The following is a 20,060-nucleotide window of genomic DNA, read 5'->3' as shown; positions in this document are numbered from 1 at the left end:
GGAGGGTTCTTAAGACTACAGAGGAGCTGGTGAGAATGAGGCTGGAGAGGCAAACGGGACAGATCCAAGGGAGTTCAAGATTTTGATCCTTTGGGGATCAATAAGATCGGTTTTTACAACTATGAGAGCCCACATTGGATAAGACTTGGTAATGATAATCACCACTAGGTAAAGATAATAGTAATGAATTCGTGTGGGTGGTGAGGAGGGATGGAAGAGAAAGGATATCAAGGATGGTCATCACATTTTGACTGGAGAATTTGGATGGATGGTGGGAATATTCACTATACTTTGATACAATGAGGAACATCACACTCAAAGGGAAAGATCACTAAGACACTTTGCATATGTGCATATTGGAGATGTCTTTGCAGATCAAGTAGTGAAATCAGGTAAACAGTGGCTATGTTGCCACAGAGTAAAGGAGAGGGTTGATGTGCACGATAAGCCCAGGAGTGATGAGAATGAGTAATGTATGCAGTCGCTGTGCTAGAGAGAACAGAGTGAGGTGAATGAAAGGAATATGGAGCAGGCTGGAGGATGCACTCATGATTATCCTGACAATGGCTCAGAATACCCTTTGGACCACATACCACATGTGCTTTTTGGTTTTGCGGGCCTGACTGTCTGTAATATGGTTATTTCACCTTGCTGCTGGAGTAAACAAGTATGGCATCTCTCTACCACAATATTCACCCAGGGACTCTGAAGTTGTAATACCATGTCAGGAAGTATCATCCCCAAGCTTATCATTCCCCTCAGTCATTTACAAATGTACAAATTATTAGCTTAGGGGCCAGAAAACAGTGTTCACTTTGCACATGGCTGACCCGGGTTTGATTTTCAGCATCCCATACATTCCGGAGCACTGCCAGGAATAATTCCTGAGTAAAGAACCAGGAACGATCCCATATCATCTCTGGCTGTGACCCCAAAACAAAAAGTTTATTGGCTTAGAAGATGTACAAAACCCAGGATTTAAAAGTTTATGGGCCTAATCTGTCCACTACATCTGTTTCATAATTTTCCATGAGAACAAAGACATGCTCTTCATCCAAGGGCAGTATTGAGTAACGGTGAGAATATTACATTTGCTATCTGGCCCTGAGAGAAAACATTGGCTGACTTCTTCAAGACATTAATGAGAAAACAAGGGTAATTAAGTTACAAATAAACTTAAATTCACAGATAAATAACTGCATGCTGATGGTTAAAGGAGTGTATCTGAAATGCAAGTCAGATGTGGTCAAGAAGAAATCCCAACCCAAAGTAGGATTTTAGTGTAATTTGGTCAAGCTACAGAACTCTATACACCCATGTCAGATGGTTAAAACAAAAACAAAAATAATAAAGGACCAGAAAGAGAACTCATAGGGCTGAGGGCTGAGTGCATGCAGGAGGCCTGTGTTTGATCCCATATACTGCTGGTCTGCCAAGCACAGAGCAAGGAGTAGTCCAAAATACCCCCAACAAAAAGCCACAATAAGTCACAACAACAACAACAACAACAAAAAACCAGAAAAACAATAAACAACAAACAAAAAAGCAAAATCTAAAGTGAACTACAAATGAAATTGACAGCAAGACATAGAATGCTCAGGAAGAGAATTGGATAGAAGGAAAATGACACCAGAGAGGGATTGACACTGGAATACTATATACCTAAAACACAACTGTGAATAACTTTGTCATTAATGGTGCCTTAATAAAAAATTAATTTTTTAAAAAGCCATCAATACTAATCTCAAGAATAAAAAGAAGGTCACACAGCAGGTCACTGATTTTCTTCTTAGGGTATAACCACTATTCAGTGGGGTCATGAGCAGTCTTTTCAAAACATTTCAAAAAATGCTCATGAACATAGCTGAAATTGGATCCCTAATCACAGCTGAAGTTTAAAATGACTCAGGAACCTAAATGTAAGTGCTAAAATGACAAAGTACTTAGAAGATAGCAATCAGGAAGTTCAGTTGTCCTGAGTGCTTGTCACAACAGGAAAGTTAGCAGAACCCCTTGCAAGTTTTTATTTTAGGAAAGAAAATATATGTCTAAGAGACTATAAGTATGAATTCCAATACTCTATTTTATACTTTAATAGAACTTTAATAGAACTTTAATAGACTATAGGTAATAGAACAAGATGCAGATCTTGAAAAATATATAGGAAAAGCACATTAAATCTGTTTCATGGACTTTAAATCTACTATTCCTGTTAGAATTCTTTCACTCTTTTGTGGATAAAAGTCACTGTTTTGAGTCTCAACTGAAACTTCTCTTTTAGCAACTTTCCCTGATATGCCTCCTTCCCATCACACTGTCTGACACACTGTCCAGGCTAGTGTCTGTGGCGTTTGTCCAGGATCAGGCTTCTCAGAAGAGCAGAGCATGGCCCTTTCTTCATATGGCTGTATCCCATGTGCCTAGCACAGAAGCTGGCATATGACAGAAATAACAGTGAGAACAATGGCAAATTCCAGTCACCAGACTGCACTTCCTTTCCCTGCCCTGAGTTTTGAACCTGTGTGCCAGGGATGCTGGGATGTGCAGTGGTTGACTTCCAGGTCAGAGCAACCTGTATCACACCTGCCATTTTGTGCCCCTGAGGAACTAAATAAAGAAACAGAAAATTACCTTGTTGTAGGCCAGGCTCAGACACCTCAGCTCCGGGAAGGGCGGGGCCAGCGTTTGGTTCCTGGCTCTCAGTGATTTCACGGGAAGAATCTCGAATATGGGAGGAAGTGAACATACCTTGCCTGTCTTTGAAGGAAAAAAGTCCAAGTCAAAGTGCTATGGTGATTAAGAAAGTGGATGCTGCAAAGGGCCAACAGACCCATCCTGGAGTGTATGTGGAGGGTGGTGGGGGAATCCCCACTGGAGACACTCAATCAGAAGAGGCATCTATGCCACAGAGGTAAGAGTCACCAAGAGTCCAGAGTTCTAGTTCTGAGGTCACATAGGGGACCTAATTCTTCAGCACCCAAAGTTCCAGCTCCACTGACCCAGAAGTGGGGGCAGGTTTCCATGGTCCTACGAATAACCTCTCTCTGCTGTATAATTTTCTTCTGAATGGGCTTTTCATCATAGTCAAGTCAGCATTTATCTCAAAAGGCAAAGAGGCAGGGTGTTTGCATATTTAGGGGCACTTTTCCTAGTGGGGAGGTATAAGGGACAATGGCCTGAGCTTTGGAATGCCTGGTTGGACTGACCTGTACCTACAATGAGGCTTTTCATTCTGGGAGCAAATAGCAGCTAAATTCTCACAGCAGCAGATGTCTCTGGGTCATTGTAGAGTCAATACCTCAGAACAATCCAGACCATCTTAGGTTCAATTATTTGATCAAGCAGAAAAGAGAATTAGGGCTCAACCACACTTAGCTTAGTCCTCTGATTTCTTGAGGGAGATGGGACTAATGCAAGGGTTTTACAGGATAGTTGGGATAATTCTGGATTCAAATGAACTAGTTTCTGTTCCAAGTTGCATTCATCACTGTGTAATCTTGAACAAGTCCCTTAAGTTTCACTAGTTCCCTCAATGAACATTAACGGAGCACAGCTCTTTAGCTCATGTAGTATGTCCCTCTGAGTTTCAAACTTGTCAAGCCAAGTTGAGACAGGTTGGTCACAGGTAGAGTAAGTAAAACACTTGTGACAGTGTTCTGGGACCCTAGTTCTGTCACACTCACTGTTCTCAGTGTCTTCTCTGAGAGAGCAGAGTAGAAAGGGAGGCGGCTGGAAGACAGCAGTCTCCACAGATAACCATTCCATGCCTGGAACAAGGCTGTGTGAGTTAAAGGGAAACTTGGACTGGAGCACAGGAAAGAGGCAGAGTCAGCTCAGTGTAACAGAGTATCAGCATCCTGACATGAGGGCTTAGCTGGGTCTGATGGTGGAGAGGGTCCTGATACTCTTAAAATAAGAGATACTACATAGGTAATGGAAGTTGACATTTATGGTGGGATTGATGTTGAAATGTTATATGTAAAACTCAACTATCAGTAATTTTGTAAATCATAATTAAAAAAAAGCTTAAAAAATAAAATAAGGCCACACCAGCAATACACAAGGCCCAGGCCAAATTGCAGAAGAGCTCAGCTATAATGTCAGCGGTACTTAGGATGGATACTTGGGGAATACTGGAGACATACGGTGCTCAGAGGGGTCATACAGTATCTAAGAATCCTGCACTCCTAGGTATGTGCTCAACCACTGAGTTCTCTCCCCAGTTCTAGGGCCTTGTCTTATAGGGAATGTATTTAGCTTTTCTAGAAACTAAAGTCTTACCATTCAACATACCCTCCATTTGGTCTCAGATACCAGGAAGTTGGTTTGGAGCATTGAACAACCCAGCTTGCCTCTCATCTCTGGTGTCTAGAGGGTGGGGGTGAAAATACATAGTCCCTCCATCCTACATGTCTCTGAAGTATGGTCCAACTGATCCTCCACTTGGGCATTTTAAAGTATACCCCCTTTAAAATTAGACTCGGTATATCATAAAGAGCCTTTCTAGTTTTTGTTTGGGTTCTTGGCATTAACATCTAAAACCCTTGAAATTTTCCCTCTGTCATTTTGTTTTGTTTTGTTTTCTTTTGGTTTGGGTTGGTCACACCTACCAATACTTAACTTATTCCTGGCTCTATGCTCAGGGATCATTTCTGGCAGAGCTGAGGAGAGTAATGCAGGAAGATATATGTAATGCAAAGGATTGAACTGGGGTCAGCTATGTGCAAGGCAAGTATTTTACCTACAATTACTATATCTCTGGCTCTTTGGGATTTTGAGTGATAGCAATGTCTTCACTATTGGGTAAAATTCTTGACCCCTTCGGTCACATCTGAGTCTATGCTAATGATATGGTGCAAGATTGGGGCTGGCCATGCCATAAAGATAACTAGAATCTAATCTTTAGTGTCACAACTTCAGCACTTAAATCTGGAAGAGGGGGTTTGGGTCACAGCTGGCAGTGCTCAGGGGCCATTCCTGGCAGTGCTCTGAAAATGACCCTATATGAATCTGGGAATTTGAACCAGGGATGGCTGCATGTAAGGCAAGCACCTTAACTCCTGTACTATCTCTCTGGTACAGTGCACTTAATTTTTGTCAGCAAAAATGAAAGTAGAGAGTTAGGATTTTGAGCCAACATTCTTCTTTTGGAGAAATAGGAGGGAACCAGAAATTAAGTTTTTTTAATTTCTTGACCTACAAATCAATCTTGTCAGTGTCAGAAAACCACAATAAAACTTCTGGATCCTGAGACACAGGGATAAACATCAGTGTGCAATGAGCACCAATTCCACAGAGGAGAAGCAACAAAACTTCGTGGACCCTCCCAGATATTGCTTTATATATCTTCCCATTCAGCTGGGTCCTAGAGTAACACTGTCATTTAAGTCCTGAGTTTGGTTAGTTATTCTAGCAAATTATTGAATTGAAGGGAGTGTAAGAACAATGAGATTTATAGCTATTTGACAAGAAGTTCAGAAAGATTGGGAACCCCAAACTTGCAGTTGATACCTGATCGTGGGTTGTTTCATTGGGGTCTGTAACATGAACTTGTCTTAGAACTGTGTCAATAACTTACATGCTATGACCAATAGAATGTGGAAGATGTTCCAGAGTTCATATTTTCAGAGCCCTCAATTCTTCCTGGATTTCTTGGAACCCTAAGGTCACTGTGATGTATGTCCACTATTAAAAGACCATATGGCCAATGAGCCAGTGCCCCTTCTAACCTACTAAGCATGAATGAGCCCTAGGAAAATCAGAACTGCTAATGCAGCCCAGATAATTGGGAGAAATAATAAATTGCTATTGTTAGTTGCAGAGACATTTGTCCCCCATTGGTAAGTTATGGGGAGATGATAACTAAGTTGCTTTATAAGGCCACAAGTTGGCAACTTGAATAGTTGTATTTTATATTGTGAATGAATCAACCTATAATAATTTAGTGCATCGATCTTTTTGAGCTGATTGTCTACCCTATGATAAAAGTCAATTGGGGATGGGGAGGGTAGGCCACAAATGATGATACTCAGAGTCATAAGTCCTAGCTAAGTTCTCAAGGATCACTCCTGGTGGTATCTGAAGACCATAGGGGGTACTAGGCATTGAAGGTGGGCCTGCTCATGACTGGGAATGCACAGAACACAAGTATAAAATTGATGCTCTTACCTCTGAGGTTGAAAATCCGGGGTAAGATGTGAACACAACCTCTGAAACAAGAAACAGAATGAAGCTTGGTGAGAGCAGTGCCTCCAGATCAGGTTTTTTCCCCATAGACACAGTCTACTCCTAGGTAGGGCCTCACTGGTTCTTAGTTCCAGTGAACCAGAGCTCACTGTGACATGTTAGCCCTTTGTACTTACAATAAAATCCAAACTCCTTATCCATGCTCGAGGATATCCACAGTATCACAGGGCTCGACCAGTATCATATCTGTGGGCCCTTATGCTAAACTACATGGCTGGTTAGCCAAAAAATCAGTGGTAGGATCTCCATATGCCTGAGCACTACTTGGGAGCATTCACCTCAAATGAGGACTTTTGCTTCAATATAGAAACTCTATTATAAAATGATCATATAGTAAAACATTTAAAACATTGTCCATGGATATGACATGACAATATGACATGACACCAAAAAACAATTGAAAACTATGTGATTAAATAAATGAAGAAACTCATATGAGCAGTAATAAAAAATGAGAATTTAAACAGTGGAATATAATTTTACATACCCAAAATAAAACTTAGCAAAAGTACCTGAGTAAACTTAAGGTACTATGTGTGAAGGTTCTAAAGTCAACATTTTTGGAGAACAATCTTGCACTTATTTAAATTTTATACATATATTCTTTTTTTTTAAATTAGATGAAAACATTTATTATGTGTTACAAAAACAAAAATAAATCCAAGCAAGTAATGAAATAAACATCTTTTTAAAAGTGTGCCATCCTGGGTCCTTTGTCCTAGAATTTAGGTAACAACAGTTCAAACTTAGATTGCTTCCATACTTTCTTCTGGATGTTATGAAGTCTCCATCTTATAACCATGTTTCTCTAGCTCAGCGCGCAACTAATTGGAAAAGTCGTCCTCAACATTGTCATCATTCCAATTATCCTCCCAGACATGTGCATCTTCATCTTCATCTAAACCAACCCAGTCTTCCACAGGGAATTCCTTGAACTCGTCACCTTCCTCCAAGAGACCCAGATCTACTGGCTGCTATTTTTTTTGCCTTTTTTTTTTGCAGGGGGGGAGGTCACACCAAGCAGTGCTCAGAGGTTACTCCTGGTTCTAAGCTCAGAAATCACTCCTGGCCTAGGCTCAGGGGACTACATGGGATGCCAGGATTCAAACCACGATCCTTCTGCATGCAAGGCAAACTCCCTACCTCCATGCTATCTCTCCGACCCCATTGAGTTTTTGGTTTTTTTTTTTGTTTGTTTTGGGCCACACCCAGCGGTGCTCAGGGGTTACTCCTGGCTGTCTGCTCTGAAATAGCTCCTGGCAGGCACGGGGGACCATATGGGACACCGGGATTCGAACCAACAACCTTTGGTCCTGGATCGGCTGCTTGCAAGGCAAACGCCGCTGTGCTATCTCTCCGGGCCCTGTTTTTTTTATTTTACACATATATTCTATCATCCTTTTACTCTACCCACATGTAAGTATACTAGAAAAGCAACAAAAGGGGCTCCGGAGAGATAGCACAGCGGTGTTTGCCTTGCAAGCAGCCAATCCAGGACCAAACGTGGTTGGTTCGAGTTCCGGTGTCCCATATGGTCCCCCGTGCCTACCAGGAGCTATTTCTGAGCAGACAGCCAGGAGTAACCCCTGAGCATTACCAGGTGTGGCCCAAAAACCAAAAAAAAAAAGAAAAGAAAAGCAACAAAAGGCATACATATCATATATATTATATATGCATATACATATATAAGAGACAAATAAGAACTGTTCAGTGCAGTATTACTTGTGGTAACAAAGTAATAGGTAGCCTAGATGTTCATCAACAAGGAACATATGAATAAAATGTGATTAGAGTATAGTATAAAATATTATGCTTTAATTAAAAATAAAGGGGTCAGAGCAATACCACAGTGGATAGGGTGTTTGCCTTGTATGAGCCAACCTGGGTTCAATCCCTAGAATCCATATGGTCCCTGAGCCTACCAAGGATGATTTCTGAGCACAGAGCCAGGAGTAAACCCTGAGCACAGCCATGTGAGGCCCCAAAAACAAAACCAAAAAGTAAATAAATAAAAGTAAAGAACTGGATGATATACAACAAGAAAAATCTTTTCAATTGGGTGTTAAATAGCGAGCTCAATTTTTCCATCATGTATTAAATACCACATATACAATATATACTTTTACAAAGTCACATATATTCAATAAAATGTATAATAAAATATATTAAAAACAAAATAAATATTTATATTAAGATGGGAAATGAAAGCAAGAATAGGATGAAGGGAACAAATAAGACAAAAGGAGCTTACCTCAGATTAATACTCATACTGTCCTATGACCAGAATTGTATTAACTCCTCTCTCTATTTCTAAGTTATACAAACTTATATACATACACTAAGGAACTTAAGGTATAAGCAGTTGTGACAAATAAAAAATTAAATAATTCAGGGCCAGGATGAGAGCTCAAAGGGCTAGTGCATTGCTTTGCATAAAGGAAGCTTAGGTTCAATCTCCTGAATCTCATGATCCCTGAGTTCTGCTGCATGTGTCCTCAAATAAAAAATAAACAAACAAAACAGTCCATATTCTAAGTGTAATGGGCTGCTGATGCATAATTAAAAACAGATTAAAAATAAGATTTTTTTTAAATTAAAGGGAAGTCTTAAATTTGGTTGAGTCTATGTGTTATTAGGAAAAGGTGATTTAAATATGTATACTGAAAGCTTTAAAGTAATTGTTAGAAAAAAATGAGGAAACAACTGGAGGAAAAAGTAGAATTAGAAGAAAACAACTGAGGCTACTGACAAGTGGTTTCATTCTGGGGGCACAGAGTACCACATACCCAAGGGAAATCAGTATGACCCTAGAACTCTGCTCTGGAGGCTATGGCCACTACACCTGGAAAAAGAAAGCAAGAGAAACAACTGGTAGTCAATAAAGGTACAAGAGAAAAAATCATAATAAATATAAATCATATATCACTGATATAGAAACAATTCAAAAGTTGTCATTAAGTATAGTGTGATTTAAATTCTTCTATTAAAAGTCAAAGACAACATTAGAAAAAAATATGAGTGTTATATGTTTTTGAGATATCCTAAAATTAATATAAAATTAAACAAAACAGAAACCTAGGCTCTGGTCACAAGTATTGATAAGATGGGAGTGTTTTTTGAGGGGGAGGGTTCTACACCCAGAGGTGCGCAGGGCTTACCCTGGCAGATTTAGGGAACCATATGGGATGCTAGAAATTGAACCCAGGTTGGCTGTGTGCAAGGTAAATACCCTACCCACTGTGCTATCACTCCAGCCCCAAGGTGGGAGTATTTTATAGTGATGAAAGGTGCTCTACTAAGAATCCAGTTGTGTACTTAATAAAAAGGAATTTATTCAGGTTAACAGTAAAAAGTTACAGGACTGTAAGTAGATATTGACAAATGAACAATAGTGGCAAGAGACTTAAATATACCTATTCCTGAAGTTAACAAATCAAATAGGTACAAAATAATTTTAATGAAAATATGAATAACATAACTGCCAATTATGAAGCTCTTTTAGGGGGCAAACCAGCAATGATTAGGGATTATTCCTGACTCCATGATAGGAGTGATACCTGGTGATGTTCAGGTGATCATATGCAGTGCTAGGGATTTAAACTAGGGTCATGGCCAAAATGACCACACGCAGTTCAGTGCCTTACTGCCAACACTAACAATCTGGCCCAGGAAGCTATTTCATTTTACTTTCAAATCTACCTTTCTCTATTATGCTGGATCCCAGGCTCTGAAAACTGTTTCTGATTTTTCCAGCTGGTTTTCTGTTTAACTCTGACAATAAAGGTTGATTTGAGAGACAGTAAACATGAAAGAAGAAGGGCAAGCTTGCTTCTTACAATATCTTTTCCAGAGGTTTCCCACATGTAGGAGGTAACTATGAAAGTATTAGGAATATAGCTTCAATAAGTTTTTTTCCAGCAGCAAAATAAAAATCTTGTCCAACTTCCATCAACCAGCTACATTTGACCCTTCAAAGACATTAACATCAGCCAGTCCAATATCCTTACAGATATCCAGGTGACATAACACAGGAAAACCAGCTGAGTTCAGATAACACCAACTAAATAGAAACTTCCCCAGAGCTCTCAGCTTCATCCCCAAAAGACTTCTACAATTATGCCAACCTCTTTTCACAAGGAAAAATTCAGGCCCAGATGGTTTCAGGGTAAATTCTCACAGAAGTCAGAGAAGGAATACATCAATTTTATACTAACTTTCCCAAAGAACAAAAAAAATGACTATATGTTTCCAAACTCATTTGATAAAACAAACATAAGCTTGATTCTTAATACATTGGCAATAATATTAAAACAAATGAAAAGAACACACCCATTTATCCCAAACAGATGCAATTTTGGGGGAGGAATAAAATACCTAATAATATACATTCTGACCAAGTGAGATTTGTTCTAGGAATGAAAGACTGATTCAATATTCAAAATCAATTTAATGAGTCATATTGATATACTTAAGAAGAAAATCACATGATCATCTGAATCAATGCAGGAAATACATTTGACAAGACTCATAAAATTTTTGAGCACTGGGGGAGGGTTGTGGTGCATGGAATGGACTCAATGGAACATTAGTTGAAGGAGGTTGACACTGCTGGTAGGATTGATCCTGAAATATTGTATGTCTAAAACCCAACTACTGAATGACAAAAAATCCAAACTCACAATGGTTTAAATAGAAATATTAAAAAATAAAATACTTCATTTGGAATTCTGGGCCAAGTTCTCAAACTCATAACTAAAATTATTACATCCTAAATATCCCTATTCTTATTGCAGATTTATTTACCCATACTTTATTATAATTGCTGTTAATAGTAAAAATCTAATTTATCATAAGACTTTTGGAAAATTAATGATAAAATTACACATCTAAAAATTAATTATATATAAAAAGTGCTAACAAAAATATGATAAAACAAATAAAACATGAATTCAGTTAAAAGAAAGCTTCCAGCATACTAAGAATCTGAGGAAATTTCTTCAACCTGATAAAAAGAATTGACAAAAATGCATAGCTACCTAATAAAAATAACACTTTCCCTGAAGTGGGAAAGACAGAGAATATCCACTATCACCACTATTTACTTGAGTAGAGACAGTAGAAATATACAGGTAGTGGGATGGTGAGGTAGATATTGTGTTCTTAGGAACTAACTCAGGGCTCTGTAAATGGTAAGCTCAATTACTTGAACTATATTTTCCTGCATCACTATCACTCTTCTTCATCAACACACATTGGACTGGAATTCTTAATCCAAAAAAATAAAGAAATAAATTTATTAAGGCCTGAGAGGGACAGTACAGTGGATAGGGTGCTTGCCTTGCAATCAGCAACCTGGGTTCAATCCCTGGTATCTCATATGGTCCACTGAGCCTTTACCTGAATGTAGAGTCAGAAATAATACCTGAGGATTTCCAGGTGTGGCCTCAAACAAACTAAAAAAAAAAAAGGCAAATAAATAAATAGAAACAGTGAAAAGGTGTGTGAGACCAACAGGAGAGGCCATAGGTGGTGACCAGATTTTGGCTTTAAAAAGTGCCAGTTTCAATCAAACTGAGGTACATAAACCCGATGTAGAAACCTATTGATTGTCAGTAAAATTTTTTGGGGAAAAAAAAATCCAGCTGAGGTGTGTGAGACTAGCAGGAGTGGCCATAGGCAGTGGCCATATTTTGAATTTAAAAAGTGTCAGTTTCAATTGAACTGAGGTACATGAAACAAGATGCAGCATCCTGTCAGTTGTGGGTAAAGTTTGGGCAGGGGAAGCCCAGTTTGAATCCAGCTAAGGTGTGTGAGATCTGCAAGAGAAGAAGCTGCACCACAACATATAATAACAGTACCAAAAAGAAAGTTCACACTAGAAAAACTATGCAGAACCCCACCATAACTTGTGACTGAAAATGCTAGTTTTGAGACTCAACCAACACCAACCACCTATATAAAATCCCTAGTCAGGACTTTAGAGAGGAAATGTTAAGAATGTTTGTTGCCCCATTTGTTGGGTCCCGTTTTCACCTTTGTTGATTGTTTGTGTATCTGCAAAATGCTCCCAGAATGAGAAATTGATTCCCATCCCCTTCTCCCCTTTGCGGGGGGGGGGGGAGTTCTTGGTAATATTCATCCGCAGCAAATAATCCACACAGACAGGAGGATTAAGGGTTAAAAGGTTGGGTGAGGAGAGTCCTTTGTCAGCCTGCTGCTAGCACCTAGAGCCAACCCTGTCTGGATGGAAAGGAAGCAGGTGGAGAGATGGCTGAAGGAAGCTAAGACGCAGGGCAAACAAAGAATGGCATGTTCTTAAGATTATAGGCCACACATGTGCTGGATAGGGCATGAATAAAACTGATACTTCCTGAAGCCTGCCTGTGAGTGAGTTTTATAGCCGCCACTCTCCTGAACCCAGATACCTGCCAGCTGGAGGGGTTTGGAGCCACGTGGCATGGGACGGCAGAGAAAGGTCCCTCCATTCATCCCATCACCATACAGTTCCATCCAAAGGGCCTTCATTATTAATTAATTCAGCAAATGGCGCCTGAACGTCGATTTGAATCCTGGACCCAAGAGGACAGAGATCATGGTGAGATTCCTGTTCTTGTGTGTGATTATGGCTCTTTTCAAATGGAGTGAGCCCAAAACCTTGGGCCACCACGTGGAGCCATTTCCAAAGATGGCCGAAACCCCTTCTGGGGACAGAAGGGCAACTGAAACATGGGAGGTGAAAGCTTGGATCACCCCCATCCCAGGCCCAGGCCCAGGCCCAGGACTGAGACTTTGTTACAAGAAACAAAAACCTCAGCCTCCTCAGAGACTGATGGAAAGCCTTGATTGGAAATGGACCAGGAAGAAAAAGTCTATCTAAATGGACTGATTTACTGAATACGACCTACAGCCTGAAAATGGATTTTGACTTTAAAAATTTCAGACTAGACTTTTAGCTTGAATCACTTTGAACTCTGTACATCCAGAAGCGCCCTGTGCAGAAGCTGCTGAGAAGTTGCGGTGGCTGCAGCAGCAGTAGTAATTGCTTCCAAAGTGCCGCCTGCAGAAAAAAGGCAGCTGCAATCAGCAGAGAGCGCCCGTCCTGCAGCAAAAAAGCAGAGAAAAGCTCCTAATCAGGCCAGAAGCGGCAGGCAGGCGGCTCCCACTGGTTCCATCCTCCAGATCAGGAAGGTGAAACAGCATGAGTGGACCCGTCTATGGGGCCTGGGACTATGGAAGTAAACCACGTGGTGAGTTTGGCCTGGAAAAAGACGCGTTTGAACAATTGGTGTTGGTAATGGGATAAAAGTCCAGCGTATTCACTTTTGAACAATTGGGTGATGGTATAAAAAATAAGAAAAGGGTAGTAATACAGCATAGCCCAACTAAAAAAACAAAACAAAACAAAACAAAACAAAAAAATCCGCCTGCATCTACCTTTGTTTCAGGTGTATCTCTTGATTAAGTCATTTTCTTGCCAATTTGAATGTGTTTTATAGTTTTCCATAGTTAATATTTTCAATTGCAAAATGTTTTACTGTGTATTTTAATGTATTAGTCTGTTTTCAAAATGTATGTTCTGTATAAATGTTCTTGTGCTTATGTGTTTAGGGTAAGGATATAGGAACATGAAAGTTCCAAGATAAATGCTTGATTTTAAATAGCATTAAGAGGTTTAGAAACTAGGAAGTTCCAGGATAGTGCTTGGTAGAAAGCATTGAAAAAATTTTAAGTTACAGGTATGTGGTATATTTTGCAGAAACGTTATGCTTTTGGAAAAGGCTAATATATTAATTTCTCACTGTATACTTTGTTACTTTGGAAATATTACCCGTCTTTGGCTAAGGGCGTAAGCCAGGAAAACAAAAAAACTTATTTTCTTTTATTAATTAATTTTGAAAAAGGAGGCAGAATGTAACCCCCTTTCCTCTGGTGTAATCTTTTTTTTTTTTTTTTGGTTTTTGGGCCACACCCAGCAGTGCTCAGGGGTTACTCCTGGCTGTCTGCTCAGAAATAGCTCCTGGCAGGCACGGGGGACCATATGGGACACCGGGATTCGAACCAACCACCTTTGGTCCTGGATCGGCTGCTTGCAAGGCAAACGCCACTGTGCTATCTCTCCGGGCCCAACCTCTGGTGTAATCTTACCTGCTAATAGATCTTCCCATTTCTGGGAGGGGTCTTGGAAGGTTATAAAAGGTTTGCCTGAGGGGCAAAGGGAGATTTGCCTGGATACAGAATGGAGGAGGAAGCAGGAGAAGAGATGGCTGACAAAAGTTAAGTCGCAGGGCAAGCTGAGAATAGCATGTGTAAATGGTTATGATAGGCCACATCATAACCTAAATAAAGATGATAGTTATCTCCTGAAGAAACCTGACTGCCTGTGAGTTTTATACCTGCTGCTCTCCTGAATCCCTGAACCGGTAGACCAGCCAGCTAAAGGGGAATGGAACCATGTGGCCTGAAATGGCAAAGAAAGGCCCCTCCATCCATCCAGCTCCATCCATAATTAATTAAAACAACAGATGTTCAAAGAACTTAAAGATGGAATGACTAGCCCATAAGACTCAAAATGATATGAAAGTAGTAAAGAGAAACTTCAAACTGAAATATCAGGCTGAAAAACATGGTAAGTGAAAAGAAAACCTCACTGGAAAGCCTCACCAGCAGAGTGACAGCTAAGTAACAGCTGAGGGCAGAATCAGTAAAAAAAAAAAGAAGATAAGCTGCATAGCAATTCCATACAACAGAAAAGACTGGAAAAAATCCTCAAAAAAAAAAAAAAGTGAACAGAAGAAAATGGAACTCTGGAATAAACTTAATAGAAACTAAGAATAGAAACATAATAAAATATAAAAATCATTAGGGTTCCAGAGACCCAGGAAGAAAACCTCTAAGAAGAATCAATAGTTAAGAACATCATTGCTGAGAAATTCCCAGAACTAAAGAATCCATGCAACCACATCCTGTATGCCTAAAGAGTACCATATAAAAGAGATCCAAAGAAAGGCATTCCAAGGCACATACTAGTCACAATAATGAAAACCACAGCTAGGGATAGAATACTGAAAAAAAAAAAAAACAAGAATACTGAAAATATGCAAAAAGGCATACTTAAGATTTACAGCAGATTTATCACAAGCAACTCTCAAGGCCCAAAGACAGTGGTGGGATATAATGACAAAATTTAATGGTATAAATGCTTTGCCAGGTATACTTCCCCTAGCCAGACTTTCAGTCAGGTTTGAAGAAAGGATATACAGCTGCACAGATAAACAACAGCTGAGAAACTTTACAGACTCAAACCCAACTTTAAAAAAAGAGAAGGATCTATTTTAAGGTAATGCAAACTCAATAAAAACACCAAACTTCTACAAAAAGATGGCACTTAATCCCATGACAAACATCTCTCTTGCTATCAATGGACTAAATGCACCATTTTAGAGACATAGAGTAGCAAATGGATAAAAATGTTGAACCAAACATTTTGCTGCATGGAAGAAACACATCTGAATAGTCAGAGCAAACATAGACTCAAAGTCAAAAGTTGGAGGACAATTGTTCAAAGAAACAATTCCCTTAAAAAAAAAAAAGCTGGGTGGTCATACTAATATCAGACAACAGATGTTAAGCTTAAAAAAGTTATGAGATAAATATGGACATTTCTTAATAATCAATTATATGTACAACAGGAAGAAATCACACTCCTAAACATATTTGCACCCATTGTGGGGCCAGCAAAGTATTTAAAACAATTGTTGATAGATTTGAAGAAAGACATCAATAACAACACAATAATAGCGAGTGACTTCAAAACCATCTTGTCACCCCTAGATAAGTCAACCATAGTTGCCAGAGGCCAAGATGACATGACTCTGACAAGAAAGAATTTTTCTGGAGACCAGGTTTAATGAGGGAACTGGCAGGATAGGGAAGCCAGGGGCCTTACAGCCAATTCTTGGGCAGAGAGAGGAGAGAGAGCTGAGGTTGGGACCAGGACAAGTATTCTATTCAATAAGAGAGAGACTAGAGAAGAGAGTATAGGCAGGAGCTACAAGGTAGTAGAAATAGAGTTCAGCCAACAGTTTTCAAGCAAAGCCATCTGGAAAATGCAGTCAGCATCCAGGAGAAACAGGAGAAAACAGTCACCCAGCACTCAGCACTTAAGCTAAGATATCCCCCCAGGCAATTGACTCAAAATGACAGTTACCAGTGGGCCCTTTATAATATTTCTCTGTTCTTAAAAGGACAAATCCCTTTTATGGAAGTATAAGCCAAGACAGGCTAAAACTCAACAAAATATACTGACTCTGAAGGAAGAAATGGAAGAGAGCAGCATAATAGATATACATAAAGCTCCACATTCCCGGGCCCGGAGAGATAGCACAGCGGCGTTTGCCTTGCAAGCAGCCGATCCAGGACCAAAGGTGGTTGGTTCGAATCCCAGTGTCCCATATGGTCCCCCGAGCCTGCCAGGAGCTATTTCTGAGCAGACAGCCAGGAGTAACCCCTGAGCACTGCTGGGTGTGGCCCAAAAACCAAAAAAAAAAAAAAAGCTCCACATTCCCAAAAGCTGGATACACCTTCTCCAACAAAAATGGGACATTATCCAATGAACATGGAACATTCTCCAAGATAGATCACATGCTGGGCCACACAACATACACTCAACATAAAATCAAGAGGATAGAAGTTGTATCAACTACAATTGAGATCTCAGATAATCATGCACTGAAATTACAAGTAAATTATAAACAAACAGAAAAATAACTTTAACACCTGGAAATTAAACAGCTCACTACTAAACAGCCAGTGGGTGAAAAGATAAAATCATAGAGAAAATCAAAAGATTCTTGGAAACAAATAACTGAAGACACAAATTAACAGAATTTGTGGGACAGAGCAAAAGTGGTATTAAAAAGAAAATTTATAGCTTTGTGACCATTCATCAGGAAGAAAGCGCCTACATGAATAACTTAATGGAACAGCTTAAGATTAAAAACTGACTAACAAAATGAACCAAAAATAGGCAGATAAGAGGAAATAACAAAGCTCAGGCAGAAATCAATGAGCTCAAAATCCAAAAATCAATTCTAAAGATCAATGAAAGCAAGAGTTGGTTCTTTGAAAACAAACACAAAAAACTAAGATTGATAAACAACTAGCAAGACACAAAGAGAAACATTATAAATGAAAATGGGGAGTATAAGATGACACCCAGCTATTAACCCAAAACAAAGGCATTCCCCCATCTTCCTCTTTCTCTCTCTCTTTTTTAATGGGGAGTTTTTGGGCCACACCCGGTGGCATTTGGGTTACTCCTGGCTCTGTGCTCAGAAATCGCTCCTGGCTCAGAGGACCATATGGGATGCCAGGAATCGAACCTGTGTCCACCTGGGTCAGCCGTATGCAAGGCAAGTGCCCTACCGATGTGCTACCACTTCCCACCTTCCTCTTTCTCTCTTATTTGTTTGTTTATTTATTTATTTATTTATTTGGTTTTTGGGTCACACCCGGCAGTGTGCAGGGGTTACTCCTGGCTTCATGCTCAGAAATTGCACCTGGCAGGCACCGGGGACCTTATGGGATGCCGGGATTTGAACCAATGACCTTCTGCATGAAAGGCAAACACCTTACCTCTATTCTATCTCTCCGGCCCCTCCTCTTTCTCTTAAACCTTTTCCTTTGATATGTAAAAGTACACCCTGCCCCTGCCTGGGAGGGAGGGAGGGAGGGAGGGAGGGAGGGAGGGAGGGAGGGAGGGAGGGAGGGAGAGAGAGAGAGAGAGAGAGAGAGAGAGAGAGAGAGAGAGAGAGAGAGAGAGAGAGAGGGAGAGAGAGAGAGAGAGAGGGAGAGAGGGAGGGAGGGAGGGAGGGAGGGAGGGAGGGAGGGAGGGAGGGAGGGAGGGAGAGAGAGAGACACCATAGGGTACACTCTAACAATATGATTCTCTCCTAACTGACTTGGTTTATTAATCATTTGTGAATAGCTACCTGCTTCAGACTTGTCTGCCTGGAGATATGGTGTGTGGGGTGATATCACAAATTCTGGGTATTTATTTTACAGGAGAGATTAACACAAATACAGAATTCAAAGGTAATCAGAGATTATTTTGAGAAACTTTGTGCCACAAAACAAGAGAACCTGGAAGAAATTAATAAATTTTTGGATTCTGATAACCTCCAAAGTTTGAACCAAGATGATCTGGAATATTTGAACAGACCTATCACTATTGGAGAAATTAAAATGGTAATCAAAAGACTTACCAAAAACAAAAGCCAGGCCCAGATGGACTAACTAATGAATTCTTTCAAACAGATTTATGTCTGAAATATATGAGAACTCAAATATATAATTTGAAAAGATTCATTTTAAATATAGGTATAAAAACTTGAATAGACACTTTCAAGTGAGGATATAAAAATGACTAATAAATATGTAAAAATAACTTAAGAAATGAAAATTAAAACCAAAATGAGATACCAATTTACAAAATAGGTAAAATTTAAAAGACTTAAAATAAGGATATGGAATATACAGGGAATAAACATAAACCTCTTCTATTAATAGCGAAATTAAAAATTGGTAAAAAAAAAAACCACACACACACTGAAAGTGTTTGGTGCTCTCTGCTAAAGATAACTGTACTTTGATATTTGATGATTGATCTAACCACACCTGGCACAGACAAACAGAAATGAGACTCTCCAAAAGATAAGAGAAATTTCATAGCAGCATTATATCCCTAAACTGGAAATGACTAAAATATTTATTAAAGTAAAATAGGTTTTTTAAAATAATTGTATACATGGACTTCAGAAATAACAAGAGAAAGATCTACCAAAATATGTGACATTAGGGAGTTTTAAAGACATCATGTTGGGTGAAATAAACCAGACACAAAATAGCACACAATGTTTACTTCTATATAACAGGGGTCCTCAAACTACAACCCACGGGTCATATGTAGCCCGCTGAGGACATTTATCTGTCCCACCGGCCCACCAGGCCAGCTGCTGCCTGTCATTTTTATTTTTCCAGAAGGACAGTTATCAGTGGGAGAGGGGGTGGGGAATTATGAGAATCGATGTCCAGCCTTTAGGCAATGAGAGGATCCGAACATCGCAGCCTGACTACAACGACACAGGATTCAGAGAAATCATTTGGGAGGGCCGCATGCACAGTGGCTTGTGGGCAGTGAAGGTTGAAAACCCATCGGTTGTATTCCCAAACAAAACATGTGTGGATTCACTGGAAATATTGCAAAAGAAGTTCCAAATAAGATTTAAAGAGCTTCATCTCCATAAACAGGACATACAGCTTTTCTGGAACCCATTTTCCATTGAAAATGTGGATACGATTTACCAAATGGAACTGGCTGAACTGCAGAATTGTGACTCTCTGAAAGATGCATTCAAGTCAACCCTTCTTAATTTTTATGCATCTATCCCTCAGACATATCCTCATCTCAGAAACAACACACTCAAAATGGCAAGCATCTTTAGCAGCATTTATGTCTGTGAACAGATTTTTTTCTAGAATGAAACATTTGAAGTCTCCCACCAGATCAAGACTAACGGATGCACACTTGCCTCATTTGTTACAACTAGCAGTGACAAACATGGAACCGGACATTGATCATCTCATTAGCCAAAAGCAGGCCCAAAGTTCCCATTGAAATACTGATAAGTTTGTTGATTTAATTTTACTTCATTTTAAGTATTGCATTTGTTCCCATTTTGTTTCTTTACTTCAAAATAAGATATATGCAATGTGCATAGGAATTTATTCATAATTTTTGTTTTTACTATAGTCCA

General features: G+C 39.6%; 1 protein-coding gene across 6 annotated transcripts in view; it reads right to left on the bottom strand.

Moving 5' to 3' along the window:
* XRRA1 (X-ray radiation resistance associated 1) overlaps positions 1 to 20,060 on the bottom strand; it is a 66,912-nt gene that overhangs the window by 9,717 nt on the left and 37,135 nt on the right. For 3 of the 6 annotated variants that reach the window (XM_049780270.1, XM_049780268.1, XM_049780267.1), the window contains exons 9-10: positions 6,169 to 6,209; positions 2,632 to 2,757 (exon numbers count right to left, since the gene is read on the bottom strand). In XM_049780270.1, the coding sequence (XP_049636227.1) occupies positions 2,632 to 2,757; positions 6,169 to 6,209 (167 nt within the window). The remainder of the gene's footprint in view (positions 1 to 2,631; positions 2,758 to 6,168; positions 6,210 to 20,060) is intronic. The other 3 variants (XM_049780269.1, XM_049780271.1, XM_049780272.1) reach the window with 1 other exon arrangement.

Source organism: Suncus etruscus, chromosome 9, assembly GCF_024139225.1.
Source record: "Suncus etruscus isolate mSunEtr1 chromosome 9, mSunEtr1.pri.cur, whole genome shotgun sequence".
Lineage (NCBI taxonomy): Eukaryota > Metazoa > Chordata > Mammalia > Eulipotyphla > Soricidae > Suncus > Suncus etruscus.
This window is presented reverse-complemented; position numbering and strand designations above follow the sequence as displayed.